Raw genomic sequence first — 27,060 nt, 5'->3', positions numbered from 1 at the left:
TCACCTGCTATAACTGGGTCATGACAAAGTACTGATGACTCTAGTGACATTATTAAAATTAGAGCGTGGTACTAAATAATAACATCATTTACTAATTTGGGTTTGGATGGAAATGTTCCTTCTTAACACATTTCAGAGGTCAGACCTCTCTCAACTGTGCAGAGTTCAGTTCTTCCCTGGCAGCAAGACTGAGTGATTAGACTTGAAAAATGGACACTGACAATGTGAGGACCACAGTTCACCTGTTTGCGGTAGAGCTGACAGTCTGCCTGTCCGTGTTAATATAGTGGTCAGTTCATCCAGTGTGTCTCCAAGAAAGACCTTCAAAGATTCCACCTCTTTGTGGACCTTGCAGAAGTATTTTTCAGAATCAAAACATGGAAATAGAAGATCATACAGAATGTTTATTTGCCTGTGTTGCTGATCAGTCTTGACATTCAGGAAGATATTTAAAATGTAACAGAAAAAAATAGCTGAGAAGCTTTACTGGTTTTATTATAAAGCTCTGAATTTGCGCTACTGAGTCTTGACCCATCTTAAGTGACCGCTGTGGTGATTGCTTCCTGCAGCACAACACGGACACCGGAGGGGCAGACCATTCGTGCAGCATCTGCGGGAAGTCTCTGAGCTCGGCCAGCTCCCTGGACCGCCACATGCTGGTGCACTCTGGCGAGAGGCCTTACAAGTGCACTGTGTGTGGCCAGTCCTTTACCACCAATGGGAACATGCACAGGTGGGTGAGGCCGCCGTGGCCTGGTGGCCTCTCGGCCATCGTCAGAGAGAGGACTTGCCTGAAAACACTAAGAGTTCTGAATCCTGTTCACTGTATGGAAAAGCTAGAGATGGCTTTCGCTTGTGCACACCATCTCCGGAGCATTGGTGGTGTCTCATCGTGGGAAACAGAAGGACCTGGGCTAGGTCTTTGGCCCTTTGGGGATTAGGGTGAAACACAGAGTCCTTCCCCTTTGCCAATTGCAGTTTCTTTGTTCGGGTGCCAGAGGTGGGCAGCTTATCAGATACAGAGGAACCCTCAAGGAATAGCACAGTAACCTTTGCCTTTTTAAAACTAGTTGCATATGCATCGTAGGTTCCCTGCAGGTGTTTTTCTTACGAAAAATTTCTGGGACCTTTGAATAAATAGTTAAGTTGCCTGGTCCTGGAGCTTTAGGGTAAGAGAGGATAAAAGAAGAAATAGAAAATCTGATAAATGTCAGGAATTTGCTTTTGACGGGGAGAGGCTCACTCAGAAATGGGAGGGAGCTCAGTGGTGGGCATATTAAAATTCTGTGGTATGAGCCAATGGGAAATATACTTTATAGAATTATTACGTATGTTTTGAAGGGTTAGAATAGACTTTTTGTTGTTAATCCTCACCCGAGAATATTTTTTCCATTGAGTTTTAGAGAGTGAAAAGGAAGGTAAGAGGGAGGGGGTGGAGAGAGAGAGAGAGACAGAGGGAGAGAGAGAGAAACCTTGATGTGAGAGAGACACATGTTGGGTTGCGTCCCAAAAGCACCCAGGCTGAGGCCAGAGATTGAACCTGGGGCACATGCTCTAACCACTGAGCAGCATCAGCTAGGGCAGAACAGACTTTTTAAAATGTTTTTGTTTTAGCACAAACATTTTAGGAACATTAGAATTCTAGGAAGATTTTTTAAAGGGACTCAAAATTTTACTGTCTCAGAAAATCAGGCTATTTTTATTTTTCTGTATTCTCTTCTAGGCTTTCTTTTTTGGGGGTGGGGTGGGGGGTTAAGCCTCACCTGAGGATATTTTTTCCATTGATTTTTAGAGAGTGGAAGGGAGAGGGGGAGAGAGAAACATCATCGAGGTGAGAGGTACACATCACTTGGTTGCCTCCCACATGTGCCCCAACCAGGGCCAGGGATGGAGCCTGCAACCGAGGTATGTGCCCTTCACCGGAATTGAACTCAGGACCCTTCAGTCTGAAGACCAACCCTCTCTACATTGAGCCAAACCAGCCAGGGCATACTGCTTTCTTTTTAAAAGTTGATCAACATCTTGTTTTTGATATTTATTTCAAAAGAAAGCTTTGTATAATTGTTGTGAAATTGATGTTTTATTATATATAAATACTAATATGAGATGGTCCTGTTAATTCCACCTAAAATCATTTCATGAACCACTGATGGTATACTTGGGACATACAAGCATAATGGTAAATTTCTGGATTTTGAAATTAGGCACCTGATTTCAAATTTCAGCTCTGCCATTTGAGCCATTCTTGAGCAAGTTACTTAACCTATGTACCTCAGTTACCTCCTCTTTAATATCATCCATGTCATTGTAGTAAGATCAGGACTAGGAAATGAGTTCAGCACATGTCTGTTTTTGCATTTCTAAGTAATACTGCAATAATTTAAAGCCTAGGAATTTCTCAGTCTGCACTACAAGTTAGAAAATAGTATGACTCTCTGAAAGGTATCAGTATTTTAAAAGAATTTTTATAAAGTGTTTTACTTTTTTTCCCCCTATACAAAGTTTAGTTTTCTCTCTTTGCTCCTTCTCTTCTCGTAGGAGTTTTGGGTATTAAAGAAGGAAGTGAATACTGTTGCTATTTTAAAATATATATTACCTTTTTGCTTTTTTGTTGCCATATCAGCCTGTTTGGTATGACTTTGCCTTCTTTTTGCCATTTAGTTTTGTTTTGCCTGCAGCTCCTATCTACCTCAGACCTCCCAAAAAGGTCTCCCTCATACCTTCGCCCTCTTAAAATCTGGGCCTAGAGGTGTTGTTGCCTGTCCCCTTCTGGGGCAGTTCCCCTGCTTTCTCCTACTGAATCTCCTGCTCAGGGGGACTCCCCAGCTCTAATTTGGCAGTGGGCAGTGGGGTGCATTCCGTCCTCCGGGCTGTTTTAGCCCTGGCTACTTACTGCTTATGATACTCCATGAGCCATCTCTGGTCGTAGGCCCAATCACGCCTGATTTAAAAAATTTCTATTTTGAGACAGTAACTGTGATTGAATATGACACATGTTAAATACACCTATAGAAAGGCATACTTACTGCCTTTTACAGTGATGTCTCTGACAATGCATTTTGTAAATAATTATAACTAAAGTTATAGTGCACTATGCGTTTGGCACTAGACTAAACAATTTCTGTTTATTTGTTTACATCTTTATGATATATAATTTTTGTACTATTCATTACATTTTACCCACCTAAAGTATGCAATTCAATGGGTTTAGTATATTCACAGAATTCATGCAGACATCACTATAATCAATTTTATGATATTTTCATCACCCCCAAAAGAAACCCATACCTATAAGCAATCATTTCTCATTACTTCCCACCCTCCAGCCCTAGGAAAACACTAATCTACTTTCTGTCTTTGGATTTTCATATTCTGGACAGTTTATGTAAATGGAATTATATACTTATGGTCTTCTGTGACTGGCTGCTTTCACTTAGCATAAGGTTTTCAAGATTGCTGTATGTTGTATGTAGCATGTGTCAGTACTTCATTCTTTTTTGTTGTCAGATGATAGCCCATTGTGTGGGTACCACATTTTACTTATCTCTTCAGTTGGTGGGCAATTGAGTCATTTCCATTTTTTGGCTATTAAGAATAATGCTGCTGTGAACATTATTGAACAGTTTTTCGTGTGGATGCATGTGTTTATTTCTCCTGGGTAGATACTTAGGAGTGGAATTACTGAGTCATGTGGTAACTCCATGTTTAACATTTTGAGGAACTATCCCACTGTTTCCTAAAGCAGCTGTAGCATCATTTTATATTCCCACCAGCAGTAGATGAGGGTTCCAATTTTTCCGTATCTTTGTTAACACTTGTTACTATCTGTCTCTGTCTTTTTCATTACAGCTATCTTAATAGGTGTGAAATGGAATAGGTGTGAGTTACATAATTTTAATTCTTACACTTACATCTATGATCTATTTGGGATTAATAATAAGGATTTAGTTCTGTACTCGAAGTTCTGTTCCCTTGATCTCTATGTCTTCCTTGAGGCTAACATGATATTAATTACTGTTGCTTTTTGGTAAGTTTTGAAATCGAGAGGTATGGATCCTCTAACTTAGATCTTTTTCAGGATTGTTTTGGCTATTCTGAGTTGCTTGCATTTCTATATGAATTTTAGGACTAGCTTGTCAGGTGTTTGTTTTCAAAAAAGGCAGCTGAAATAATTACAGGGATTGCAAAATGTGTGGATCAATTTGTGGGCATTGCCATCATATTAAATTTTTAATCATGGAATATCTTTCATTTACATAGATATTACTGGATTTCTTTCAACTATTTTTCAGAGGCAAGTTTTTATATTTTGTTAAATTTATTCCTAAGCTTTATTCTTTTTGGTGGCATTGTAAGTGGAATTGTTTTTTAATTTCATTTTTTAAATATGTTTTTCATTGATTTTTTTTTAGAGAGAGGAAGGGAAAGGGATAGAGAGATAGAAACATCGATGCAAGAGAAACATCAATTGGCTGCCTCCTGCTTGCATCCCACTGGGGATTGAGCAAATCCGGGCCTGTGCCCTGACTGGGAATTGAACCAGTGACCTCTTGGTTCATGGGTCGACACTCAACCACTGAGCCCCACCTGCTGGACTAATTTCATTTTTTGATTGTGCGTTGCTAGTGTATAAAAATACAGTTCAAACTTTATATTGATCTCATTTCCTACAATTTTGCTGATTCACTCTAATAGTTACTTAGTGAATTCCTTGGGTTTTCTGTATACAAGATCATGTCATCTGCAAATAGAGATAGTTTTACTTCTTCCTTTGAAACTAATCTGGATGCCTTTTATTTATTTGTCTTGCCTGCTAGCCCTCATTAGATCCTCCAACACAATGTTAAATATAGGTGGAGAGAATGGACATCATTGTCTTATTGCTGATCTTAGGGAGAAAGTATTCAGTCTTTTCCCATTAAATATGATGGTAGTTGTGGGTTTTTCATAAATGCCCTTTAATCAGTGTGAGGTTCCTTTCTTTTCATGGTTTGCTGAGTGTTTTTATCATGAAAGGGTGTTGGATTTTGTCAAATGCTTTTTCTGCATCTTACTGAGATGGTCAGGTTTTGATGTTAAACTAACTTTATTCCTGGGATAAATCCCACTTGGTCACAATGTATAATTATTTTCATATATTGATGGATTTGATTTGCTAATATTTTTTGCCGATATTCATGAGAGATATTGGTCTATAGCATTCTTTTCTTATGATGCCCTTACCTGGTTTTTGTATCAGGGTAATTAATACAAGCCTCATAGAGTGAGTCAGGATATATTTCCTCCTATTCTGTTGTGAGTTTTTTTTAAGACTTTCTGAAGAGTTGGTATTAAGTTTTGAAATACTTGGTGGAATTCGCCAATGAAGTCACATGCGCTTTTCTTTCTGAGCAGTTTTTAAATTACTAATTCAATCTCTTGTGATAGGTCTGTTCACATTTTCTATTTTTTTTTGAGTCAGTTTCAGTAGTTTATGTCTTTTCTATAAGTTATCTAATTGGTTGGCATACAGTTGTTCATAGTATCCCCCCATAATGCTTTTTTTTAAAAATATATTTTATTGATTTTTTACAGAGAGAAAGGGAGAGAGATAGAGAGTTAGAAACATCGATGAGAGAGAAATATCGATCAGCTGCCTTCTGCACACCCCCCACTGGGGATGTGCCCGCAACCAAGGTACATGCCCTTGACCGGAATCGAACCCGGGACCCCTCCGTCTGCAGGCCGACGCTCTATCCACTGAGCCAAACCAGTTTCGGCCCCATAATGCTTTTTATTCTGTGAAATGAGTGGTATTGTATCTTCTTTCATTTATGATTTTAACTAGAGTCCTGGTGCACGAATTTGTGCATGGATGGGGCTCCTCTGGGTGGCCTGTGGGGATCGGGTCAGTTCCTACCTGCTGCTCTCGCTTATGCTGGCCCCACTGCGCCTGCCATGGGCTCGTGCCCAGTCAGTCCCGATCGGGAGAGGCTTGTGCTGCTGCAACAGCACTCGCCAACCGTGAGCCCTGAGGTGAATGGCCTGCGGGATCGGGCCAAAACTGGCTCTCCAACATCCTCTGAGGGGTCCCAGATTGCGAGAGGGTGCGGGCCAGGCCGAGGGACCCCACTGGTGAATGATCGGGCCGGGGAGGGACCTCGGGAGGGCTCCAGGGCGTGTCCGGCCCATCTCGCTCATCCCAATCAGCCGGACTGGTCGGAGCATCTGCCCCCCTGTGGTCAGTGCACATCATAGTGACTGGTCAACTGTCTGCCCCCTAGTGGTCAGTGCACGTCATAGCGACTGGTCGACCAGTCGACTGTCTGCCCCCTGGTGGTCAGTGCATGTCATAGCGAGTGGTTGAGCAGCCTTAGCATATCATTAGTATATTACACTTCAATTGGTTGAACAGTCGACTGGTCACTGGATGACTGGACACTTAAGCATGTTAGGATTTTATCATATAGGATAATTTGAGTCTTTTCTATTTTTTTTTCCTTAGTCTAGCTCAGCACTTGTCAATCTTATTGGTCTTTTCAAAGAAATAACTTTTGGTTTCATTGATTTTACTCTTCCTTTTCTGTGTTCTATTTTATTAATTTTTTGCTGTAAACATTATTTTCTCTCTCTGCTTGTTTCAGGTTTAGTTTGCTCTTTTCCCAGTGCTTTAAGGTAGAGAAGATAAGGTGTGTTTTTTAACATAGGCATTTACAGCTATAAATTTCCCTTTAAACATTGCTTTAGTTGCATCCCATAAGTTTTTGTGTGTTGTGTTGTTTAGGTATACTAGTACATGGATAGACTTAAAAATGATTTTGAATTTTTTATAGCACAGCCCTTGATGTTATCTTAATATACATTTCTCATTTATGAATAGCATATATTAGAGTTGTTGGTAAATTACTGATTATAAATATTTTTTAAAGAAGGCCCTAGGGATGTATGTTTGTGTAATTTGGGGTTTTGTGCTGATTTTACTTATTGTGCATCTTCTTGGTTTAGAGGAGAGGACTAATTGTTGGGGACCAAGTGCTAGTCTTAATTCTGCAGAACTTTGTAGCAATTGCTTAATTTTTCCATACTTTAACAAAATGCCATAGTAAAACCTCATTTAGAACTTGCGCTGAAAAATGTCATAGTGTTTGTGAAAGCATTCTGAAGGCCTACAGTGTACTATGGAAATGTCTCCGATGGGGAGGTATTTCTGAGTTTGTATTGTTAGCATTGAAGGCACCCTTGTGATATTCTGTGGGTGGTGTGCCACTCTTAGCTGTGTGACCCTGGACAAGTTATTGGACCCTCTCTGTGTCTCAGTTACTTCATTTGTAGAAGGCAGTGATATCTGTCCTAACCTGGGAACATTGTGGGGATTCATGAACTAACCCATGCAGAGCACTTAGGATGATGTTTGTTAAATAGTACTTATAATAAATGGCCACTGATGTTGTTTGTGCCACTGAAGGAAAATACACCAGTAAGCATTCATGGAATGCCAGAGAATAAACAGAGGTGGGTTTGTCTTTGTTTTGCTTCTTGCTATATGAAGTCTGTAATTTCAATAACAACACTTATTTAGCATATTTGAGCTTATCACACAACATTTATTTTATGTTCTCTGCAGAAAATTGCAAATAATGGGTTAAAAGAATATTTGGTTTTTGGTAATCAATCATAATCATTATCATTTTCATTTGTTGGTGAAACTGTACTTTTGGGAAAAAAATTATGAAAATGTGAAAACAGTCACAAAAATGTGCCAGAGAGAGTAGAGTTAGATTTATTTGTCCCGGTGGATCTGTTCCAGAATCCTAAACTCGAATGGTGAGCTGAGATCTCTCCTAAGCACATACCTGTGTTACATTAATCAGGGGCCACAGCTGTCCCGAGACGTGTGCACAGGAATGAAACAGGCGTGAAAACCCAAACTGATTAGCTGCATCCTGGCTTGATTTTGAAAGCATGGAAGGAAGTCAGTGGACTATGAGTTTTGTGCTGAAGACCAGAGTTCTTGTTCTCATGTTCCTTCTGTTGGTTCTACTGCCTGAGGTCTGAGGACCAGCAGGACTGAGTAGAGCCAGAGCTGCCTGCGGGGCTCCGGAGCCCATGCTGGTCTGTGGGGCTAGGGACCCTCCAGCTGCGCTTCCCTTGCTCTGAGTGCCAGGGATTGTGCAGGGCCCCTGCTCTGACAGGATTCCCTGTGTATGGATTTGAAGATGCATTTCTCTGAGGCTCAGTTCCATAAGGCTGGTTTAAGAGCATGTAGTTTACCTGCCCCAGCCTCCTGTTCATCCCTCCCCCATTCTGAAGGTCATCTGCACATGTGACACGTATCTCCGCGTGCGCACATTCCTCCAGGTCGGCCTTGCCTGCTGGTGTTTACTGTGAGCAGCTGCTGTGGGAGACAGGTCTGGGCTCCACCCAGACCTGTGTTGCTGCAACACTCGGGAAGCTCGCTCTGCATCTTACAGCATGTATAATGAGGACCCCAAGACCTCCATCCTTTTCAGTTTCAGGTTATTTTTAACTAATATTGATGTACTCGTTGTAATCACCCACTTGATAGAACAACTCACTTTATTTCTTTTAAGCACCAGTCATTTTATGAGGATATGTTAGTTATCTTTGTTTATACGGTCAGTCTTTTTTTAATCTTTTTCTTAAATTAATTGATTTTAGAGAGGAAGGAAGGGAGAAGAGAGAGAGAGAGAAAGAAAGAAAAAGGAGGGAGGGAGGGAGGGAGGGAGGAAGGGAGGAAGGGAGGAAGGGAGGAAGGGGAAGGAAGGAAGGAAGGAAGGAAGGAAGGAAGGAAGGAAGGAAGGAAGGAAGGAAGGAAGGAAGGAACTTTGATTTGTTGTTCAAATTTATGCATTCATTGGTTGATTCTTGTATGTGCCCTGACTGGGCATCAAACCCACAACCCTGGCATATCAGGATGGTGCTCTGACTAAACTACCCGGCCAGGGCACGAGTCAATCTTTTTGTAGAGTTTCCTTTATCTTAGTTTTATGAGAGGGCCATCAGCACATAATCATCCCAACAGAATTGTTAGTAAAAGAAAATAAACTTCACAGAATCAGGTAGCATATTAAGTTATGTTAATCGTGTTGACAGTTGCATTGTAAGCTCTGATAAAGCCCATAACTTATAATTTAATTGTAGTAAATAAATTTAAATGGCATTTTAAAAGTAAATGTATATTTACTAACTAGGGAGACTAGAGTCGATGCAAATTTGAGCTCATTTGGAAGAAGGTTGGGGAAGAGACCATCTCAATTTATTACCATATCTGGTCCAGTATTTCAAGTTGCCACTTCCCTGTCTGCGGATTTTTGTGTTTTTGAGGTTTGAAAATTCTGTATCCCAAACCTTTCTAACCACAGCTTAGTTCCTGATCAGAATAACAGGTTGCCAACAAGTACAAAATATGTATCATGGAAACATCACTGCAGCTCCAGCTTTTAACTTCCCACAACTCTTTATCAGTTGCTCCCACCTTGAAAACTTGGATTGAGTGGTGCTTGTCTTCCAAAACAAATTTGGGAAACTGAGCCAGGGCACGCCCTTGGGAGAGCTGGATGTAGGAAAAATGGCATGGAGCTTTATGATTTGCAGAAGTTTCCGGAAAGTGCTGGGCTGCAGAGCTTTGAAGAAGTAATGATACTTGAAAAGAGAAGATTGAAACAGATCTCATTTGGAAGAAATCCTACTCTGAAATGGGTGTTTTTTATTTGTTTGTTTTTGCAAACTGTAATTGCCTTGGGAAAATAGGAAATTAACTCCCACTTTGCTCCTTGTTTTACAAACTGTAGACTTAAGCTATGGAGTATGTGTTACGGTAAGAACACGCTAAAGTCCCTGGCAGGAGCAAACTTTCCTAACTCACTCCTCCATGTATTCTCTGGGGAGCAGGAATGTGCTCTCACTTCTGCTGTGGCACTAGGAGGGGGAAGATGAGGGAGGGAAATCGCTGGAACTTCTCCAGTTGTTTGCCCCGGGCTCTCTCTGCAGCGGCCGTGGCTTTGTCTGTTGCTGAGTGCAGGAGCACAGACCTGAGGATGCCGCTGGGGAGTGGACAGTCTCCAGGACAGAGGCTTGTGTGTCCCTGTTGTGCTGGAAGAAACATTCGCTGCACAGAAATGCGACCTGCTTGTGACAAGTGAGACCACGAAGGCTCTGGATTTAGCGCCACTCTCCAATGCGGAGGCGGAGCCAGCCTTGGCACGCACAGCCCAACTTGGGTATTTGAACAGGTGGCCAGCATTAAAGGACAGAGGAGCAGAGGCAGGACAGTGTCTTGGAAGGGGCTAGTCGCTCCTTTACCCTCAGAGCCCAGCAGGAGGAAGGCCCTGGGAACTTGTGTCGTGGTAATATCGAATTTCTAAAGGCTCGCTGTATCTAGCTTTAGTGCTCGCCTACTTCTCAGGAGTGGAGGTGACCACTCCGAGTCAGCTAGTTCCATCCTGAAACAGGTCTTAGTCACCCGGTGCCTGCTCCCCTGACAAACTCCGGTGAGGGAAGGAAGGTGTCTTGCTAGTTCACATGGGAAGGAATTGTTTTTAGGATAAAAATCTGTGTGTCACCCAACCCAGGACAATATGAACATTTGCTTCTTTTGAAATACCTGTTTAAAAAGGGAAAATGATCCTACCTAATAATAGACAAATATGCAAATTGACCGTACCTTCGCTATGCCCACGATTGGCCAGGAGGCACGGCGGGGGGCAGGACTTAGGGTGGCTGGGGTGGCTGATTGGGCCGGCAGGACGCTGAGCTTGCGTCGCCAGCGGCGGTGCGAGCTCAGCGTCTGCGCCATGGCTGTGCTGCGGCACAGAAGGGGCCTCTGGGGCAGCGAGCCCACATCCCACCGTGGACCATCAAAAGCGGGGGAGCTGGGTGCCTGTCTGCTCCGGCACCAGGATGGCACCTCCCCGTGCCGGAGGCTTCTGAAAGGCCTGGTGCCGGAGCAAACAGGCACCCAGCTCCCCCGCGATCGAAAGCGAAAGCATGGGAGCTGGGTGCCTGTCCTCTCCGGCACCAGGATGGCAGGTTAGACCTAGGGGACCATCCACGTGCATGATTTAATCATGCACTGGGCCTCTAGTTATATAATAACACTTCAGTTACCTACAGCTGGGAGAAAATGTCCTTTAAGACTGCTCAGAGGCCTTGGCACATGTCATCCATTGGCGGTGACCAGTGCTCTGTGACCACATGGGCAGCTCTCTGCCAAGATGGTTGAGGGCTGTGCACATGAGGTGTTAGTGCTACAGGCACAGCCCAACCCTGCGAACTGGCCTGGACACACGACCCACCCTCACAAGGTGGGTGCTCAGTAAGTACGTGGTAGTGTGCTGGGCATCCAGGCAGTTTCTATACATTTAGTGCTCTGTGTACTGAAATAGACACCATTTAGGTATAGTTTAAAAAACATTTCTTTAATAAGCATTGAAACTTTTTTCTTTTTAACTAGAAAAAATAATTCTAGGCTGTTTGATTATTTTTAAATGTTGTTAGCCTTTCTTTACATCTCATTGACTGGAATTGAAACCTGTTTGCTCTGGTTTTAACTTCAGTAGTGGTTTAAAAAGAGGTGGCCTCTCTGTGTGTCCTCAGAGCGCTCCCTTCCCTCGGGGGAGGGCCTATCATGTGCTCCAGGGGTGGCGAAGGCAGCCTCCCTTTCCTCATCTTTGGCAGGGTAACGTTTTGCTCACGGAGTTGGTTGTGAGAATTAAATGCTATGATACATACCCAAGCCTCTGGTTCACATAAGATGTTCAACAAATTATAATGCCCTTCCTTTCCCGTCTCCCTTAGGAAAACTTAACCCATCAGTGCCTTCTGCATGCTGGTAAGCCAATGTATTTACAAAACCAAGAAAGTAGACTCTGTGTACCCTTCAACCTGGAGGTCCGTAGGCTGTGTTCTAAGAACCCAACAGTCTGAGACGGTGTTTTGTAAAGTAGCTGTGTGCCTTATGCCTAAATTTCTTTTACCAAAGTGTGCAAATCTGTACTATTCGAATGCCTTTTGGAGGGATTTCTTGTTCTGAGGTGTTTTTACATTTCTCATGTGGATTAGCATGTATGCCAACAGGTGAGCACTTGTGGTCCCTTTCAGAATTCTTTACATCTTAGAAATCGTCACAGCATAGGAGGCTATCATTATTCCCCGAGAAAAAGAACAGGTCAGTAGAAATAGGGAATTGTGACCTTGCACACCTGAAACTAATATAATGTATGTCCATTATACATCAACTTAAAAATAAGGACTGGTCAGAGAGATTTGCCACAGAATTGTATTATTCAAATAAGATAAAAAGCATAAGAAAATAGCAGAGCTGTCAGTTGACGCATTTCAGTTGACAGTCTCCTGTGCAGACTCTTACTGTATTTGCTGACATTCTCTAAAACATTTCCCTTCTACTTTGTTTTTTTTTTTTCTTTTTCAGTATTCCTTAACAGTCAAAATAATTTGGGTATTTTTTAAAAAGGATATTTCAAAAATGTGCTCACTTTTGATTCTGCATTTTTTCTGGAGGGCAGTTATGCCAGAGAGCTCTCTCATAAAACTTCCCAAGCTCGGGACACCGGGGAAGCCTTTTTCATACTAAAACTGATTCTCAAATTTACGATCTGCTTCATAATTAAATAGTTGATTATCACTTGGCTGGATGGATGCTGATATTTATAATTTAGGTTCTCTTCTGTTTGGCAGAGGCGGTGATTGTCTATTCATTTGTTTTGGAGATTAAGCAGATGCAGAAAAAATGTTCTCTTGCATGCAGGCAGTATGGTGGTTTTGACATATCTTGTTGAAATATTTCAAAAGTTCAGTTGCACCAAGTAAGACTGATGAATGGCATCGCAGTCTGGAGCACCTTTGCTTGCCCACACTTGAACAGCCTGGCATTTGTGAGAGCTAGAAATTAGGTCACAGAAGGGAAGGTATGTGTTTGCTGGGGATAGGAGGAGGAGTGGAGAGCTGGCCGCTGCTCTGGAGTGCCCTGTTCTCCTCTCCCACCATGCCCTCTCTGCTGTCCCGACAACTTTGAACAGATCCTGAGTGTGTCCCGTCTAGTGTTATAATACAATAGTATTAGAGGAGGAGGAGGAGGAGGAGCAGGAGGAGGAGGAGGAGGAGGAGGCGGGCGAGCCTGGTCACCTGCGTCAGATCGCAGACTTAAACCTGCAGGTGCTGGCCGCAGTCCCACCACAGCACGTCCTGCTTTATGCCTTGCATTTTTCCGCCTTTGTTTAAATATTCAACCTGCCCAACCTGTTTGGGCTGAACAAGCTGGTGCTAGCAAACATCTAAACGTGCCCACTCACTGTCAACGTTTTTCTGATGTGTTAAGGAGGGTGATTAGCCACAAAATCTGCCCCCACCCTCTACTAAAGAGTAAACCAGCAGCACAGAAATGTTAGGATACATGTGCAGCCTGTCGGGTCCTACTCAGCCTCCTCTTGGGCGTGTGCATTGCACCCCTGGGTCTGTCGCCTCTGGCATCCTCCAAGACGCTGGGTTGATGGAGAGCTTGTTGGCTTTCAGTGGAGAGAGATTTTGTATTTCCTTAAATGGGGTTCATTGATATGTGGTGTCAGCACTTGATTCTTCAAAGGGACTGTTGTAGTGCTACAGGTGGGCGCACTGAGGTCTGCAGTGTTACGGGGTTCAGCTAAGATCGGAAGCGAACCTTGGCCCCTTCTTTCTGGCTCCTCCTCCCCCGGGCTCCCGGTGCTGGAACTGTGTGCTGCTCTCCCTGCAGCACATCACCTGGTGATGTGTCACCTGTGGCCAGCAGAGACCAGTGTGTGCCTCCTTAATCCCGTGTTAGGTAGAAGGTGACTGCACTGCTACCATCACCCAGGGGCTCTGTCGCTGGCTGGTGCTCATAGGTGGCATTTCTCTTTGGGTTCATTTTCATGATTTCTCTCTCAGAGATGAATTGATGGTGGTATCCCGTTCCTTCTCTGCTCTTCCTCTCGGCCCCTCATAATGTGACATGGCGTCCCCATGGTGGTGGTGACTCCTTTTCCCCTCACTCCTCCCTGCCGCGCCCACACCTCCCATTCCCCGGGCGGCGGCAGGCCATCGAGAAGGACCATCCTAAGCACTACTTGTTCCTCTTCTGGAAGCGGCTGAGCAGCAGCAAACAGTGACTTGGCACCACCTTATTGTGGCGATAATCATCTCTTCCTCCTCTGCAAGAAGAAAGAGGATGTGAAGAACTAGCTTCTGCCATCTTACAGTCAAAGCGGAGTCCCTCAGGGCTGGAGTGAGAAAAGGCCTCAGTGACTTCAGCATTTCCATTCTGCCATGAGGCTGCGGTTGGGGGGTTGGCCTGTCCTTAGCTGTTTGCCACAGAAGCACGCTCCAGCTGTGGGGATGGTGGTGGCTTCCCTTAGGGATGATGGCTTTCTCACTGAGACCACGGGTCCCGAGTCCTGCTGCAGGGCCAGCTCTGAGTGTGGAATTGGGACCCCAGCTGTATGGGAAGGTAGAAGAAATGGAGGTGCATAGCCTGGGGAAGGAGCGTAGTCTGGGGAAGCTGCCCAGAAATACCTAAAGGGAAGTGGCAACTTTCTACTTACTCCTCAGGATTAGCACAGGGAAGGCCAGGCAAGGCCATGTCATCTCTGCACGGATGAGAGGGTTCTCTCTGGGTGTGATAGAGGTCAGTCAACTCATCCTACCTCTGAGGTCTTTTGTTTGTTTTCTTAAGAATTTGTGATTTTATATGGCAATATATGCTGTGTATCTTTGTGGGTATTATTAAAAGGTATCCAGGGAGCCAGATAGTGTCAGAAGCGTGTTATAACAAGAGAAAATTTTAGCAAAACTAGGAAAAATAGTACATGAGGGTTTAGGGTGTACTGATTCTAAAGCATGATAATTAGGAACAGGGTCTAGAATTGAGATTTTTTTAAAGGTTGATATTTATTGATGCGGGCCACCTGCCAGGCTCTCCTGCGCTGTGTTTGAAAGTCAGGAGAGGGCGGCGGAGCTTCCGAAGGAGCGGCGAAGGGCCCTCTGTTTCCTCAGCAGACAGTAACTGGAAGGCATTGTTCCTCAGTTCTGAGCTGTGGTCAGCAGCTCCCAGTGTCCGCATGGAACTGGGGAAAGGAATCCGTAGCCAAAAGGTTGCCTTTCTCCTTCCTGAAGGATGGCTATGAAGATTGGGAACACTGAGGGAAAAATACTCTTCAGGCATCATCCTCTCAGCTCTTTCAATCAGCAAGGAAGTGTTTGTACCAAGGTCTTAGGTGAGACCAAGAGGGAGTAGGAATTACCATCTCCATCGTGACAAAGGAGACAGGAGCTGATGGGACAAGAGAGCAGGCCTGGGGGTCCAGCCAAAAATGCAGTCTTGCATCGGGGTTGGAGAGTTCTGGCTGAGGAGCGGTGGAGATGGTGAAACTGAACCCCCAGTGCACCCCTATTTTGAATTAAGATTCCTTAACTTTTTATGGAGTTTTGATTCATGGTGTCGGGCTGCAGTCAACAGGGCAGCAAGTGGGACGTGGTCTTTAGACACCTCCCTTCCTCATCTTTTGCCCCTGAGCAGAGGCAAAGGCAGCAGGAGTAAACTTGAGTGTTAGCACTAAGATGCAGTCCTCCCCTTCGCCCTCGCCTGTGCGGTCACATTGCCAGCGTCGGATAGAGCATGTGGAATCCACTGGCTCATGGGGTGGGGGCAGCATCCGGCATTTCAGGAAGCACATCCCGAGAGCCTTGGGAGCATTTCCACAGCCAGCCTGCAGACAGCAGGAACGCCTCCCTGCGGTTTGCACTTCACGCTAGGCTGACTTCTAGATCTTTCTGAGAGTGCTGTCTCCTGGGTCAGCAAGGCTGCTTACACCATTGTCCAACCTTCCTCCACACCCAGGTACAGCTGGTGTGACCTGCCTTCGGATAAGCATGACTGAGCCTGAACAACACCCAAATTACTAGAAGGTGCCTTTGCGCTCACAGGTGGGGCCACACTGGGGATGGCTTGACTGATGCCTTGCCATCCTCTACCCCTCCCCCACCACCACCCCATTCACCTCCATCTTCACTCCCCATCCCCTCGTTTGGTGGCACAGGACTCTGTGGACATTACAAGTGTCTCTCACAGCTCCCCACCTAAACTCTCCCTCTAGACTTGTTATAGAAACATACACTAATCTTTCTGCAGACTTTCTTTTCTTTGGCCCACATGTAGGTTGTAGAGCTGTGGTGCTTCTGAATCCCATGCATTCTCTCTGGTTGTCACAAGGCTTTGCTGGGAAAGCAGAGCGAGCACGCGCGCGGTCGAGTGGAGATGCGTCTGTGATCAGGCTGTAAAAACCCGTTTTAAACCTGTTGACTTGAGTTTGGCGACCCCGAGCGGTACTGGGTATAGTTTGTGTACAGTAAACTTGTGCAAGGACTGCTGGTGAGCCAGGGAGAGGTTTAACGCTTATATCCAAAAAATGTCAGTATCTGAGTCAAAAAGTTAACCAGATCCTCGAACCGTATGAAGGGTTAGAATTTCCCCGTCATCTAGTGACTCTCACACGTGACCTGGTATGAATATCACCTAGAGGGTGTGTGGACACCCAGGGTGCTGGGGCCAGGCCTGAGAACATGCATTTGTAACAGGCTCCCGGGTGACGCTGATGTTGCTGATCAGAGGACCACAGCTTGAAAACTAGTGCCCTAGGAGGCTGGTAGTATTCTCCTGTACACTTCACAGACGTGAAAACTGAAGCTGAGGTCACCTAAGTAACATGGGGAGTCTCCATGGTTTCCAGGTGGTAGAGCCAGGACGCGGCCTGTACAGGTCTTGCAGCTCCCAGACTGCCTTAAGCCTTCAGTGCCATCACGTGGTCACTCTGCCTCCTACACTGTCTTCCCACTCAAATTTGCTTTTTTGCATCTATCCCAATTCCTGCTGGCTTCTCAGAGCAAGCCAGTGCTTGAAAGGTTAAGAGTTTACCTCCGTTTCCAAATCTACAGATTTGCATACCTAAGAAAGGTCAGCAGAAAGTTCCCGTATTTGGAACTGGAAACCAGGAAGTTCCGGGAGGAAGGAGGGTCTGTCTCCTTTGAGTTACTGGGTTGGCGTTCAGCTCTTGTACTAGTTGTATCTGGTTTAGCTCTGATATATTCCTTACCCTTCTGGACAGCACATCCTAGCTACCATGGATCTTTTCACATTTTAGAAAATAAATGATTATGGGAGGAAAACTTTGAGTTGAAAATCAGCATCCATATCAAAATTCAAAGTAGGCTCTTATCAGTGCTAAAAAGACTCCAATTTAGACTGTTTTCCTAGTTTAGGAAACATCTGCAGCATTTGTTTGGTTGTTACTCCAAAAGCCCCTGGGTGTTTTGAAGAGGAGAAAACGAAAACGTCACTTGACTCTTGAAAGAGCTCTGATAAAATTCATTCCTCAGAACAGGTGTGGCAGGATTTCTACTACTGAAGTGGCATACCTCCTAAAGAAAATTCTAGAATTTTATGCAAAAAGCAGATGCTTACCTTGAGTTTGCATTAACTTATCTTTACTGTGAATGTAGGTATAGTCTTTAATGCATGAATACAGGTTAATTCTAGTAGAGAAAACATTAGCATGTGTCCTCAGTGTTCACAATGGGCTGTTTTTTATTAAAGGCTCTTGTGTACTGTACAGTCTCCTATCGAGTTTGCGAACATTAAATCCTGTTAAAGGAAGGAAGCTTTTAAGGTATCTCGGAAACTGAGGACATACGTTGTAGTGATATTGCAGGTGTAACAGATTTTCTGCATATTTACTTCATCCTGCCCTCCATTCAATGATTCAACAGATACTTACTCATTACTTTATTCAGCCATTCAGCCATTTTGGCAGGTATTTATTGACCACCTACTATGTGCCACCAGGGACTAGTGCAGAGAAGAAGTATACATCACCATCTGAACATTGCATATTTCTCATCCTGGCCAATCTAGAAAGTGTGAAAAGATGTTAACTGTTCAGGTGCAGAATGGAGGAGACGGCTCTTAGGAACTAAAGTCGTGGCGTTGCTGTTAAACACACACAAGGAAACCCCAGCTCTGTTTACAGCCTCTGGAGGTGGTGGTCCCATCCCTGTGGCTTTCACTCTTGGACCACATCCACATTGGTACTCACTTCCGACCCAACATTTGTGAAGGATGTTCACAAACTGGAGAGTATTCCAAGGTTAGTAGTGATTGGTATCATTCGACAGATGAGAGCTGGGCTTGGGGAACTGGCTGAAGGAATGTAGACTGATTCTATGTTGCCCCTGAGGACAGATAGACAAAGAAAGACAGAATTTTTGACTTAGCATGGGGAAGATGACTAGCAATTAGCACTTGAAAATGGAGAAGTCCTTGTGCTGTAAGTCGTCACAGAACTGAGTGATGGTGTGCTTATATCTGAACAGTGGTAGCGAGGACTTTCTGTGCTGAGTGGGAAGCTGGACAGCATCTCAGCTCCCTTCCAGTTCTGAGGTTCACTGCAATTTATTGGTTCTTAGGGTACATGGAAATTAGATGAATTAGCCCCCTAAATAAGACATAAGGGAATAATATACCCAAACCTTTTAAAGAAGAGAAATAGAATTATCTCGTCTGCACCAGCCCTCCTCTCTGTTTTGGCCATGTTCTGCGGGAAAGAAGCCATGACTGGCTCATCGTGATGACTCGCCGGACTTGCGATGAGGGTTCGGGAAGAAATGGACAGCCAGTGCAGCTACTCTTGCTATCTGAGGCCAGAGAAGGATATCATTAACCACAGATCTCAACCAACTCCAGAAATGGTTGGAGCTCCCAACCCTGGCAGCTCAGCTATTGCCTGAGTTAAGTTCTTAAATGAACCTGCAGCTGCTGATTACCATGTAGCTGAAAGGACGGATTGGGGACACACTGGGTCTTGGCCATCACCCAGAGATTTAACCCTACAATGGAGTACTGCTTGAGCTTTGAACCTAGGGCTCCAGCTGGGCACAGTGGGGAAATTGTTGTGGGTTGGTGTTTTCAGCAGCCTCATACTTCCTACCAACCTCTCAAGACTGTCTCCTCTCCCTGCCTTTGACAGGGATGCAGTTCAGGGCAGTCCTGGTTTTTCAGACTAAGACAGAGGCAGGACTGGAGGTGGGGAATGTTCTTGCCTGACCTCGGAGCATTCACTCCCTGTTGTAATTTTGTTAGCGTTTGCTATCAGCTGCTAGGCCTTGGGCAATAGTCGCTCAAAATGGAAATGCGCAGGTTCAGGTTCAAGCCCTAAGATTGCAGCCCATGATCCAGAACCCAGACCCAAAGGCCTGGCCTTTGGAGATGATTTGAAGGAAAAGCATGGACTCTGGTGTCGACACACCAAGGACCGTTCCGTCCTAGCTGAGGCCCCGGGTGTTTCAGCCTCTCCACACCTCAACAGACGCATCTGCAAAATGACAGTAATATTCTGTGTAACATTCCCACCAGATCCTCACTGAGTACTCGCTCTCATCCATCCTCTTCTTCTCTCTGTGGAAACAATTGTCGTAAATCCTAAGAACTAGACATGCTAGTATCACTTGATAGAGAGGGCACCCAGTGAACTGCTGACAGTTGCCAGTCTGATTTCGTTTTCTCATGGGTTATGGCCTCATGTTCATCTGCAGAGGTAGCCTGTTGACTGTTTAAAGGGTATTCTTTTTTTTTTTTTAGTTAATTTTGAGTTACTTATTGAAAAGGGTGGGTTTGGTACTAATTCGCCTCCCTTAGTGTTATCATACTTCCTCAATGCTTAGATGCTATGAAAAAATTCTTTTTACATTTCTAAAGTTGGAATGCACCATCCAGTAAATGTGGAAAGAAGCTTGTTGGCCTTTCTTTTTTCCCTCCAAACACTGATACTAAGTGGTGGTCTCCTTAAGTCACTAGAACAGAGCGAGTACCTAGAGGAAGGCTGTTTGTTTTCATGAACTTTCCCAAGGCTTAGTGACCAAGGACTAATACCAAGCACGCTTTCCTGATACACTAAGTGGGCGTTGTGGTTGGGATTCTTTTCCATTCTCTGCCGCTGAGTCTTTCTGCTCCACCACATCGATTCCCCTAAGGACAGATGTTTGGCCTGAACCCCCTTCCTTGAGGCCCATTTCCTTGAAGGTTAGGCCACGTCTAAGCTGCGGCAGCTGGTTGAGCTGGTGCTCTCTGGGCAGGGGCTAATGTGGGGGCCCCTTCGTCTTCTAGAAGGTGTCTCTAGAACCAGAACAAGGGAAGTCCGCATCTTACCCTCCACATGCTCAGAAAGGACTCGAGGATGTCGCAGAGCAGATGCTGAAAGGCATTGTCTTGGCTGTGTCACTGAGTCGGTGGCCCGAGGCCTGTGTTGTGCTGCTTGTGGTTCGAGAACTTCTTCGTCTTTGCATCCTCAGCCTGTTTCCCCTGAAGAAGGCGCCCCCAAAAGTGAACTGAACTTCTTTTCACAAGTGTGATAGGATCATTTATGAAAACTCTGCTGTTCTTCCCATTCCTATGAACGTCTCCAGTACAGTAATCCTATAGAGGAGTTATTTATAAAAAGCTGTGGCTGCATTCTGACGTCGGGCACAGTTGAACCTGTCAGAGGCGATGATGGTGGTGGTGATTGTCATTGGGAAGACTAAGCCTTTTATGTCACAGTGCAAGGACATTGAAAGTGACTGTCTTTTTTTTTTTTTTTTTTTTTATAATGTCATTCTTTCCCTCTTGGTCTTGATACCTTGTTCTTAGGATGTTTGTTGTAGAACTTGATAAAGTTAGGTCACTTTATATCAGCCATCCATAAAACTCTCTTTTTGGAACCCATAAACTCTGTATTGTAATATGTATATACATATTATGAATATGTAATACTTATATGTATAGTTCTAGTCTCATAGCTGTCAGGGTTGCAACATGTAACTTACTCATTTTATTGTCCCAGCTATTCCCATGAGCTATTAATCCATGCAATACCATGAACAACATGGAAAGGCTTTTGGGTTTTAATAAGCATCCCAGATACTTGTTTCATCAGCACTTCCCAAATTTGACCCCTAACATCCTTCAGAAAGCAGAAGAGAGAAAATGCAGTACTGGTAGATGGGGGGTGGGTCCTGGGGGTCAATACAGAGTGATTACTTGGTTTGTGAACTTGTGTTACCTGGGAATTTTTTCTTTTTTTTTTTAAATCCTCACCTGAGGATATTTTTCCATTGAATTTTAAAGAGTGGAAGAGAGAGGGAAAGACAGAGAGAAATATCAGTGTGAGAGAAACACATCAATTGGTTTTCTCCTGCACATGCCCTGACCAGAGCCTGCATCAGGGAGGAGTCTGCAACCTAGGTACGTGCCCTTGACCGGACTCAAACCCAGAACCCTTTGGTTTGCAGGCCGACGTTCTTATTCACTGAGCCAAACGGGCCAGGGCTCTTGGATTTCTGTATTATGTAGAATGATGTGTCCTGAAATAGTCCATTTTGCCTAAATAAGAACAGGCCATCAGATACTTTGTTTTCACTTCATTGGTGCCAGTGAAGTTCATGAATGTCTCTCAATAGACAACAAGGTATTAAGTGACATTTTTGGATAGCAGTTGCAAGAGATTTAAGAGGGTTCAAGGAGGTTATAGATTTTAAAAAGAGAGAAGTTACTCTATCAATTATATGTCATATCTCTTAAGAACATTTACCAATGTCTAAATATAAAATATAAAACATTTAAAAGAAATAAACCAATGCTTTTTTTTTTTTTTGCTAAATCACATTTTGTGTGTGTGTGTGCGCGCGTGCTTTCCAGACATATGAAGATTCATGAGAAGGACCCGAACAGTGCCGCCGCTGCAGCCCCGCCATCCCCACTGAAGCGTAGGCGGCTGTCCTCCAAAAGGAAACTGAGTCATGATGCCGAGTCGGAGAAAGAAGACCCAGCGCCTGCTAAAAAGGTCCTCCCTGCCCCCAGCCCTGATGTGCCTAACCATGGGACTCCTGGTCGAAACACACCTGGTCTGTGTTTTCGCAGTGGGGCTGGCCTGTGCTCCCCACACTGTGTGAGGTGCCCACAGAAGAGGGCGTGTGCTGCCTCTGCTTGTTTTTCCAGCTACAATGGGAGCTGCCTCAGTGTTGGGGACCTTTACTCCCCGTGCCTGTCAGGCGCCAGGTGCTCTGTAAATACATGTCGAATGGATGAGTGGGTTGAGGGTAGATGGGTGGGTGGGTGGATGTTATATTGGGTGAGTGTTTGTTTGTTGCATGAGTGAAGGACTGGTCAGGTGCACCCTAAATACCCAGGAGGTGGCCCCCTCGGCTTTTCGATGGCCTCTGGACTGAGTGTTGGCAGTGCCTCAGAAGCCAGCCTCCTTCATGATTTCTTTTTCCTCTCCCCTCAGATGGTGGAAGATGGGCAGTCAGGTGACTTGGAGAAGAAGGCAGATGAAGTGTTCCACTGCCCAGTGTGCTTCAAGGAGTTTGTTTGCAAGTATGGACTGGAGAGCCACATGGAGACCCACTCAGATAACCCACTGAGGTAGGAGGAAGGGTGGGGTATGCCTGCACTCGGAGCTCTTTCCCATCCCTGTTACTGCATACTGGGCTGAAATTATTTCACCTGAGTATGAGGGTGCTAGTATGGTGAGTGAGCCCAGCCGGTGTGGCTCAGTGATTGAACACCGACCTCTGAACCAGGAGGTCATGGTTCAATTCCTGGTCAGGGCATATGCCCAGATTGCGGGCTCGATCCCCAGTGGGGGACATGCAGGAGGCAGTTGATCAATGATTCTCTTTCATCATTGGTGTTTCTCTCCCTCTCAGTTCCTCTCTAAAATCAATAAAACAATACGTTACAAAAGGATGGTGTGTGAAGTCTGGCTGAAGGTGTTAGAGAGAAGGGGCCGTGGCCACAGGCCGTGCTCATTGAGGTTCCCTGCGTCCTTCACTCCGGGGAGGCCCGTGCACACGCGTCTCCTCACGGGCTTTTGGGCAGCAGACCCACTGTCCTCACAGAAGGTGTTGCAACCCAGATGATGTTAGCTGTGCAGGAGTGTGCAGTGAGGACAGGAAAGCAGAGCAGGTGCCGTAGGTGCAGGTAGGCTGGACTGGACTGACTAGTAGCACAGAGCACAGAGAATGCATTGTGGTGTGAGACCAAGTTCAATCTCATTTGACCAAAATGAAGCCCGTCCCAGAGAAACAGTGATGGGGGATAGTTCTGCTGGTCAGCCTCAAGGTTAGGTCTCCCCACCCTCCCTCGCAGAAAGTGCACATGCTAATACGACTTCCAGCAGAATTTGGGGTTGTGGGGGGCGGGGCACTCAGCTTTCTTTCCCAACCTTCCCTGAGAACTTTCCATCCGGTAGAAAGCCCTGTGTTCCTAGTGAGCGGATAGGCTTGGAACCTTTTCCTACGCAGCTGCCACTTTTAAAGTTTGTAAGCATTGGGGTCAACTCGGTGCCATCGGGAGCCTCTGGTGCCGTGTGCGGCTGGAAAGTTGCGTGTCTCCAGGGTCACCCAGGGCAGGCGTGCGCATGCAGAGCTGCGGCTTCAGGTTTCAGGAGACAGTGGGGGCTGTGGAAATCTGGACATCTGTGTGTGGACCACATTGCCTTCCTGAGATACATGTTTGGTTGTGACTGAGGAGTGAGGGGTCTGAACAAGCCAGACTTTGTGTTGAGGGAAAAGTCTAATTAATTGTACGGTAACGTAAAGCTGTGTCAGATATCATTATCCTTAATCACATTAGCTTGACATTTTTTCATTAGGGGGAAAAAGGATCTATGACAAGTTTAAACTGCTGAGCAATTGAAGTGCTATAGAAGGTCCCTCCATAACTCCCCCATTTCGAGAAGTTGTGTGATGCGTGGAGCGGCCAGCCCCTGGGTCCCACTCCTGTCTGCTCACAGGGGACTTGACCAGCTGCATCGGACCCTTGACGGGGAGACCAGACGACCCCTGCGGGCCCTTTCAGGCCTTCAGTCTGTGACGCTGAAACCTGTCTCTTAACAGTTGCTCTTTGTCTACCAAGAAACAGCATTTGACTCTTTTACAGGCCCTGTAGTTCTGAGGGATTCAGGAACTTGACTTCGCGGTTTTATTAACATCCACAGCATTCCCAGGATGTGGGCTTGTGGTGGGTGGTGACTATTGAAATAGCTCTCCAGACTGAGGACCTGAGCAAACAGAGGTGAAGTTACCTGAAGTCACATGGCGAGTCGTGAGCAGGGGTAGGAATAGCCGGGGGACCCCCAGATCCTGTCCCTGCAAGGTAAACACACTGCTAGTCTCCGGTTCCTACATGTTTTGTTTCACTTCATGCTTCATTCTGTGTTTAGATATCATAGGAACCACCCACTTGCCCCCTTCTGGATAATTCTGCCCTGCGGGGAATATAACAAACGTCTCAGTAGAGATTGTGGGTGGCTGGAGCCCGCACAGCACAGTGTGTAGCAGTGATAGAGAAAGACCAGGTGTCCCCTTCTTATACGCCCGCCTGCACCTGGGTATGGGTTCTCCTCACGGAGCCTCCTGGACAAGCACCTTCTCCAGGGCAGGCTGGGCTTGCTGCTCAGAGAGGCTGGAGATGGGAAATGCACTGGACACAGTGGTTCTGTTCTGCACGATTCAGTGGGTAATTCACTCACTGTGACACCAAAGCCACCAGGGCCACCGATGGGCTGTGATGTTGAACCTTACGTCCTGCCTGTTTTCATTCCCTGCTCAGGAGTAACACCCTTTGTTTGGGGAGGGGTTGGCTGGAGAAGTGGTGTAGTCTGGCAGGGACGCAGCCCCTCCTGCAGCCCTCCCTCCCACCGGAGCCCTGGATGCTGCACCCACAGTGCCCAGCAGTGGCCCTAAGGCGGGCTTGCCTTACTTCCATTTGTGGGACCAGCAGGCCATGCCCTGTCTAGTGGCTGTTGCTAGTTGGGGTGGGGCTTGTGTCTGGAAACCAAAAGGAGCTGATTACAGAACATAGTTAATTTCCCTTTTCTCCTCACTGCTCTGCCTTTCCACATAATAGCCTGCTATCAAGGAGACCATGGGGGCAGGCAGGAGCCAGCAGGGCCCCGCCAGGCAGCGAACTGTGACAGTAGCTGGTGGGAGAGAGAAACTGCTTGTTAACCCAGAGCTAAAATAGGCACCAGCTCCATTTGCAAACACCAAAGGCAGCAGAACCACAGTGGGACAGATGCTACCGGGTTAGACAGAAGGTTTCTAACTCAAAACAGCTGTTGGCTTCTCCTCTCTCCTGCCCTTACCCCCACCCCCAAAACTGGAAAGATGCTTGTTGTTTCTTAATAAAAAATGTTGAAATCTAAACTCATATAAACGCTGAGGCCGTTGTCTTCCATTGCCCTGTGTTTCGAATTAACGAAGTGCCGGTGTAGAAGGACAGGAAGACATGAGGCTGCTTGCAGTGATTCTAGCTCGGGCTGGTTATTGCCTGGGCCCTGTGACTAGCAGTAAACCGGCCCTCTATGGGGCTCCCCAGACAAGGAGGAGCACAGAGCTTATGGAGACCTGGCATTTGGAATCGGAGGTGATGGGCAAGAGTGTTCAGTGAGCAGGTAGATGCAAAAAAGACATCCCTGTGTGAGGATGTTTCAGGGTGTTGAATTTCTTGCTTGGTTATAAGAATAGAACAGAGTAACAGGCCGTACACTTCCATGAATAAAGTTAGCTGGGAGGGAAGTGCAGGTCCATGCCCACAGGTAGGAAGAGAGCCATGGATATCATTTTAAAATTTCTAGTAGACACGTTTAAAAATAAATAAATAAATAAAAAGAAACAGGTGAAATTGATCATGCTTTGTTAATAATACCAATACTAGAGGCCGGTGCATGAAATTCATGCACGCGGGGCGGGGGGGTCCCCTCAGCTCAGCCTGCACCCTCTCCAATCCAGGACCCCTCCCTGCAATCGGGCCTAAACCGGCAGTCAGACATCCCAACTACAATCTGGGACCACTGGCTCCTAACTGCTCACCTGCCTGCCTGCCTGCCTGATCCTCCCCTAACTGCCCCCCCCCCCACTGGCCTGGTCACCCCCAACAGCCACCCCCCGCCAGCCTGGTCATCCCTTACTGCTCCCCTGCTGGCCTGGTCACTCCCAACTGCTGCCCCCTGCCGCCTTGGTCACTCCTAACTGCCCCCCCTCTGCTGGCCTGGTCACCCCCAACTGCCCTCCCCGCCAGCCTGGTCGCCCCCAGTTGTCCCCCCTCCCGCCAGCCTGGTCGCCCCATGCAGCCTGCTGTTCAGTCGTTTGGTCATCCCTCACTAACCCCACTGCCAACCTGGTTGCCCCATGCAGCCTCTTGTTCAATCGTTTGGTCGTCCATCCGGTTGTTTTGGTTGTGACGGCCCCTGGCTTTTTATATTTTGGGATTATATATTAGGATGTCTAAAATATAATGTCAACATAAGTACAATATAAAAATTGTCAGCAATATGTCTTAGTTTCTTATTTATGTACCAAGTCTTTGCAATCCACGGTGTGTGGTATGATCACAGCCCATCGCAGTTTAAGCAGGCGTGTTTCAAGTGCTCAGCAGCCACCTCGTAGGTGCAGGCGTAGGACAAGCCCACCAATAGCAGGGATGGCACCACGGCAGCGGCTTTGCTTTGTTGGCCCCTGGTCTTGTGTCTGAATGACTTAGGTCTGGCTGACTGGGTTGGGCCCAGACCAGTGACAGCTGGGTGGTCACCGTGGTATTGCAGCTGCAGCTGGGGGCACAATCTGGCAAAAGTTATTGTACAATCTTACATGGCTTCTTTTTTATTTTTAAATTGATTTCAGAGAGGAAGAGTTGGGGGGGGGGAGAGAGAGAGACATCAATGAGAGAGAATCATTGATCAGCTGCCTCCTGCACGTCCCCTACTGGGGAGGAGGGGTCGAGCCCACAACCTGGGCATGTGCCCCTGACTGGAATCGAACCTGGGACCCTTTAGTCTGCAGGCTGACACTCTATCCACTGAGCCAAACCGGCTAGGGCTTAATGGCTTCTTGATTGAAAGAAATCAGGTAATAAATAATTTTTCAATCATTTTAGCAAATGATCGAGTGCTTATTATATGTCAGGTGATTGGCTAGATATGAGAAAACAATAGTGATGTT

At 45.8% G+C, this 27,060-nt stretch overlaps 1 protein-coding gene across 1 annotated transcript in view; it reads left to right on the top strand.

Annotated features, from left to right (window-relative positions):
* RREB1 (ras responsive element binding protein 1) overlaps window positions 1-27,060 on the top strand; it is a 142,157-nt gene that overhangs the window by 73,334 nt on the left and 41,763 nt on the right. Inside the window, exons 5-7 of the mRNA XM_054721501.1 lie at window positions 570-733; window positions 21,755-21,899; window positions 22,344-22,480. Of these exons, the coding sequence (XP_054577476.1) occupies window positions 570-733; window positions 21,755-21,899; window positions 22,344-22,480 (446 nt within the window). The remainder of the gene's footprint in view (window positions 1-569; window positions 734-21,754; window positions 21,900-22,343; window positions 22,481-27,060) is intronic.

This window comes from Eptesicus fuscus, chromosome 9, assembly GCF_027574615.1.
Source record: "Eptesicus fuscus isolate TK198812 chromosome 9, DD_ASM_mEF_20220401, whole genome shotgun sequence".
In the NCBI taxonomy this organism is placed as follows: domain Eukaryota; kingdom Metazoa; phylum Chordata; class Mammalia; order Chiroptera; family Vespertilionidae; genus Eptesicus; species Eptesicus fuscus.
This window is presented reverse-complemented; position numbering and strand designations above follow the sequence as displayed.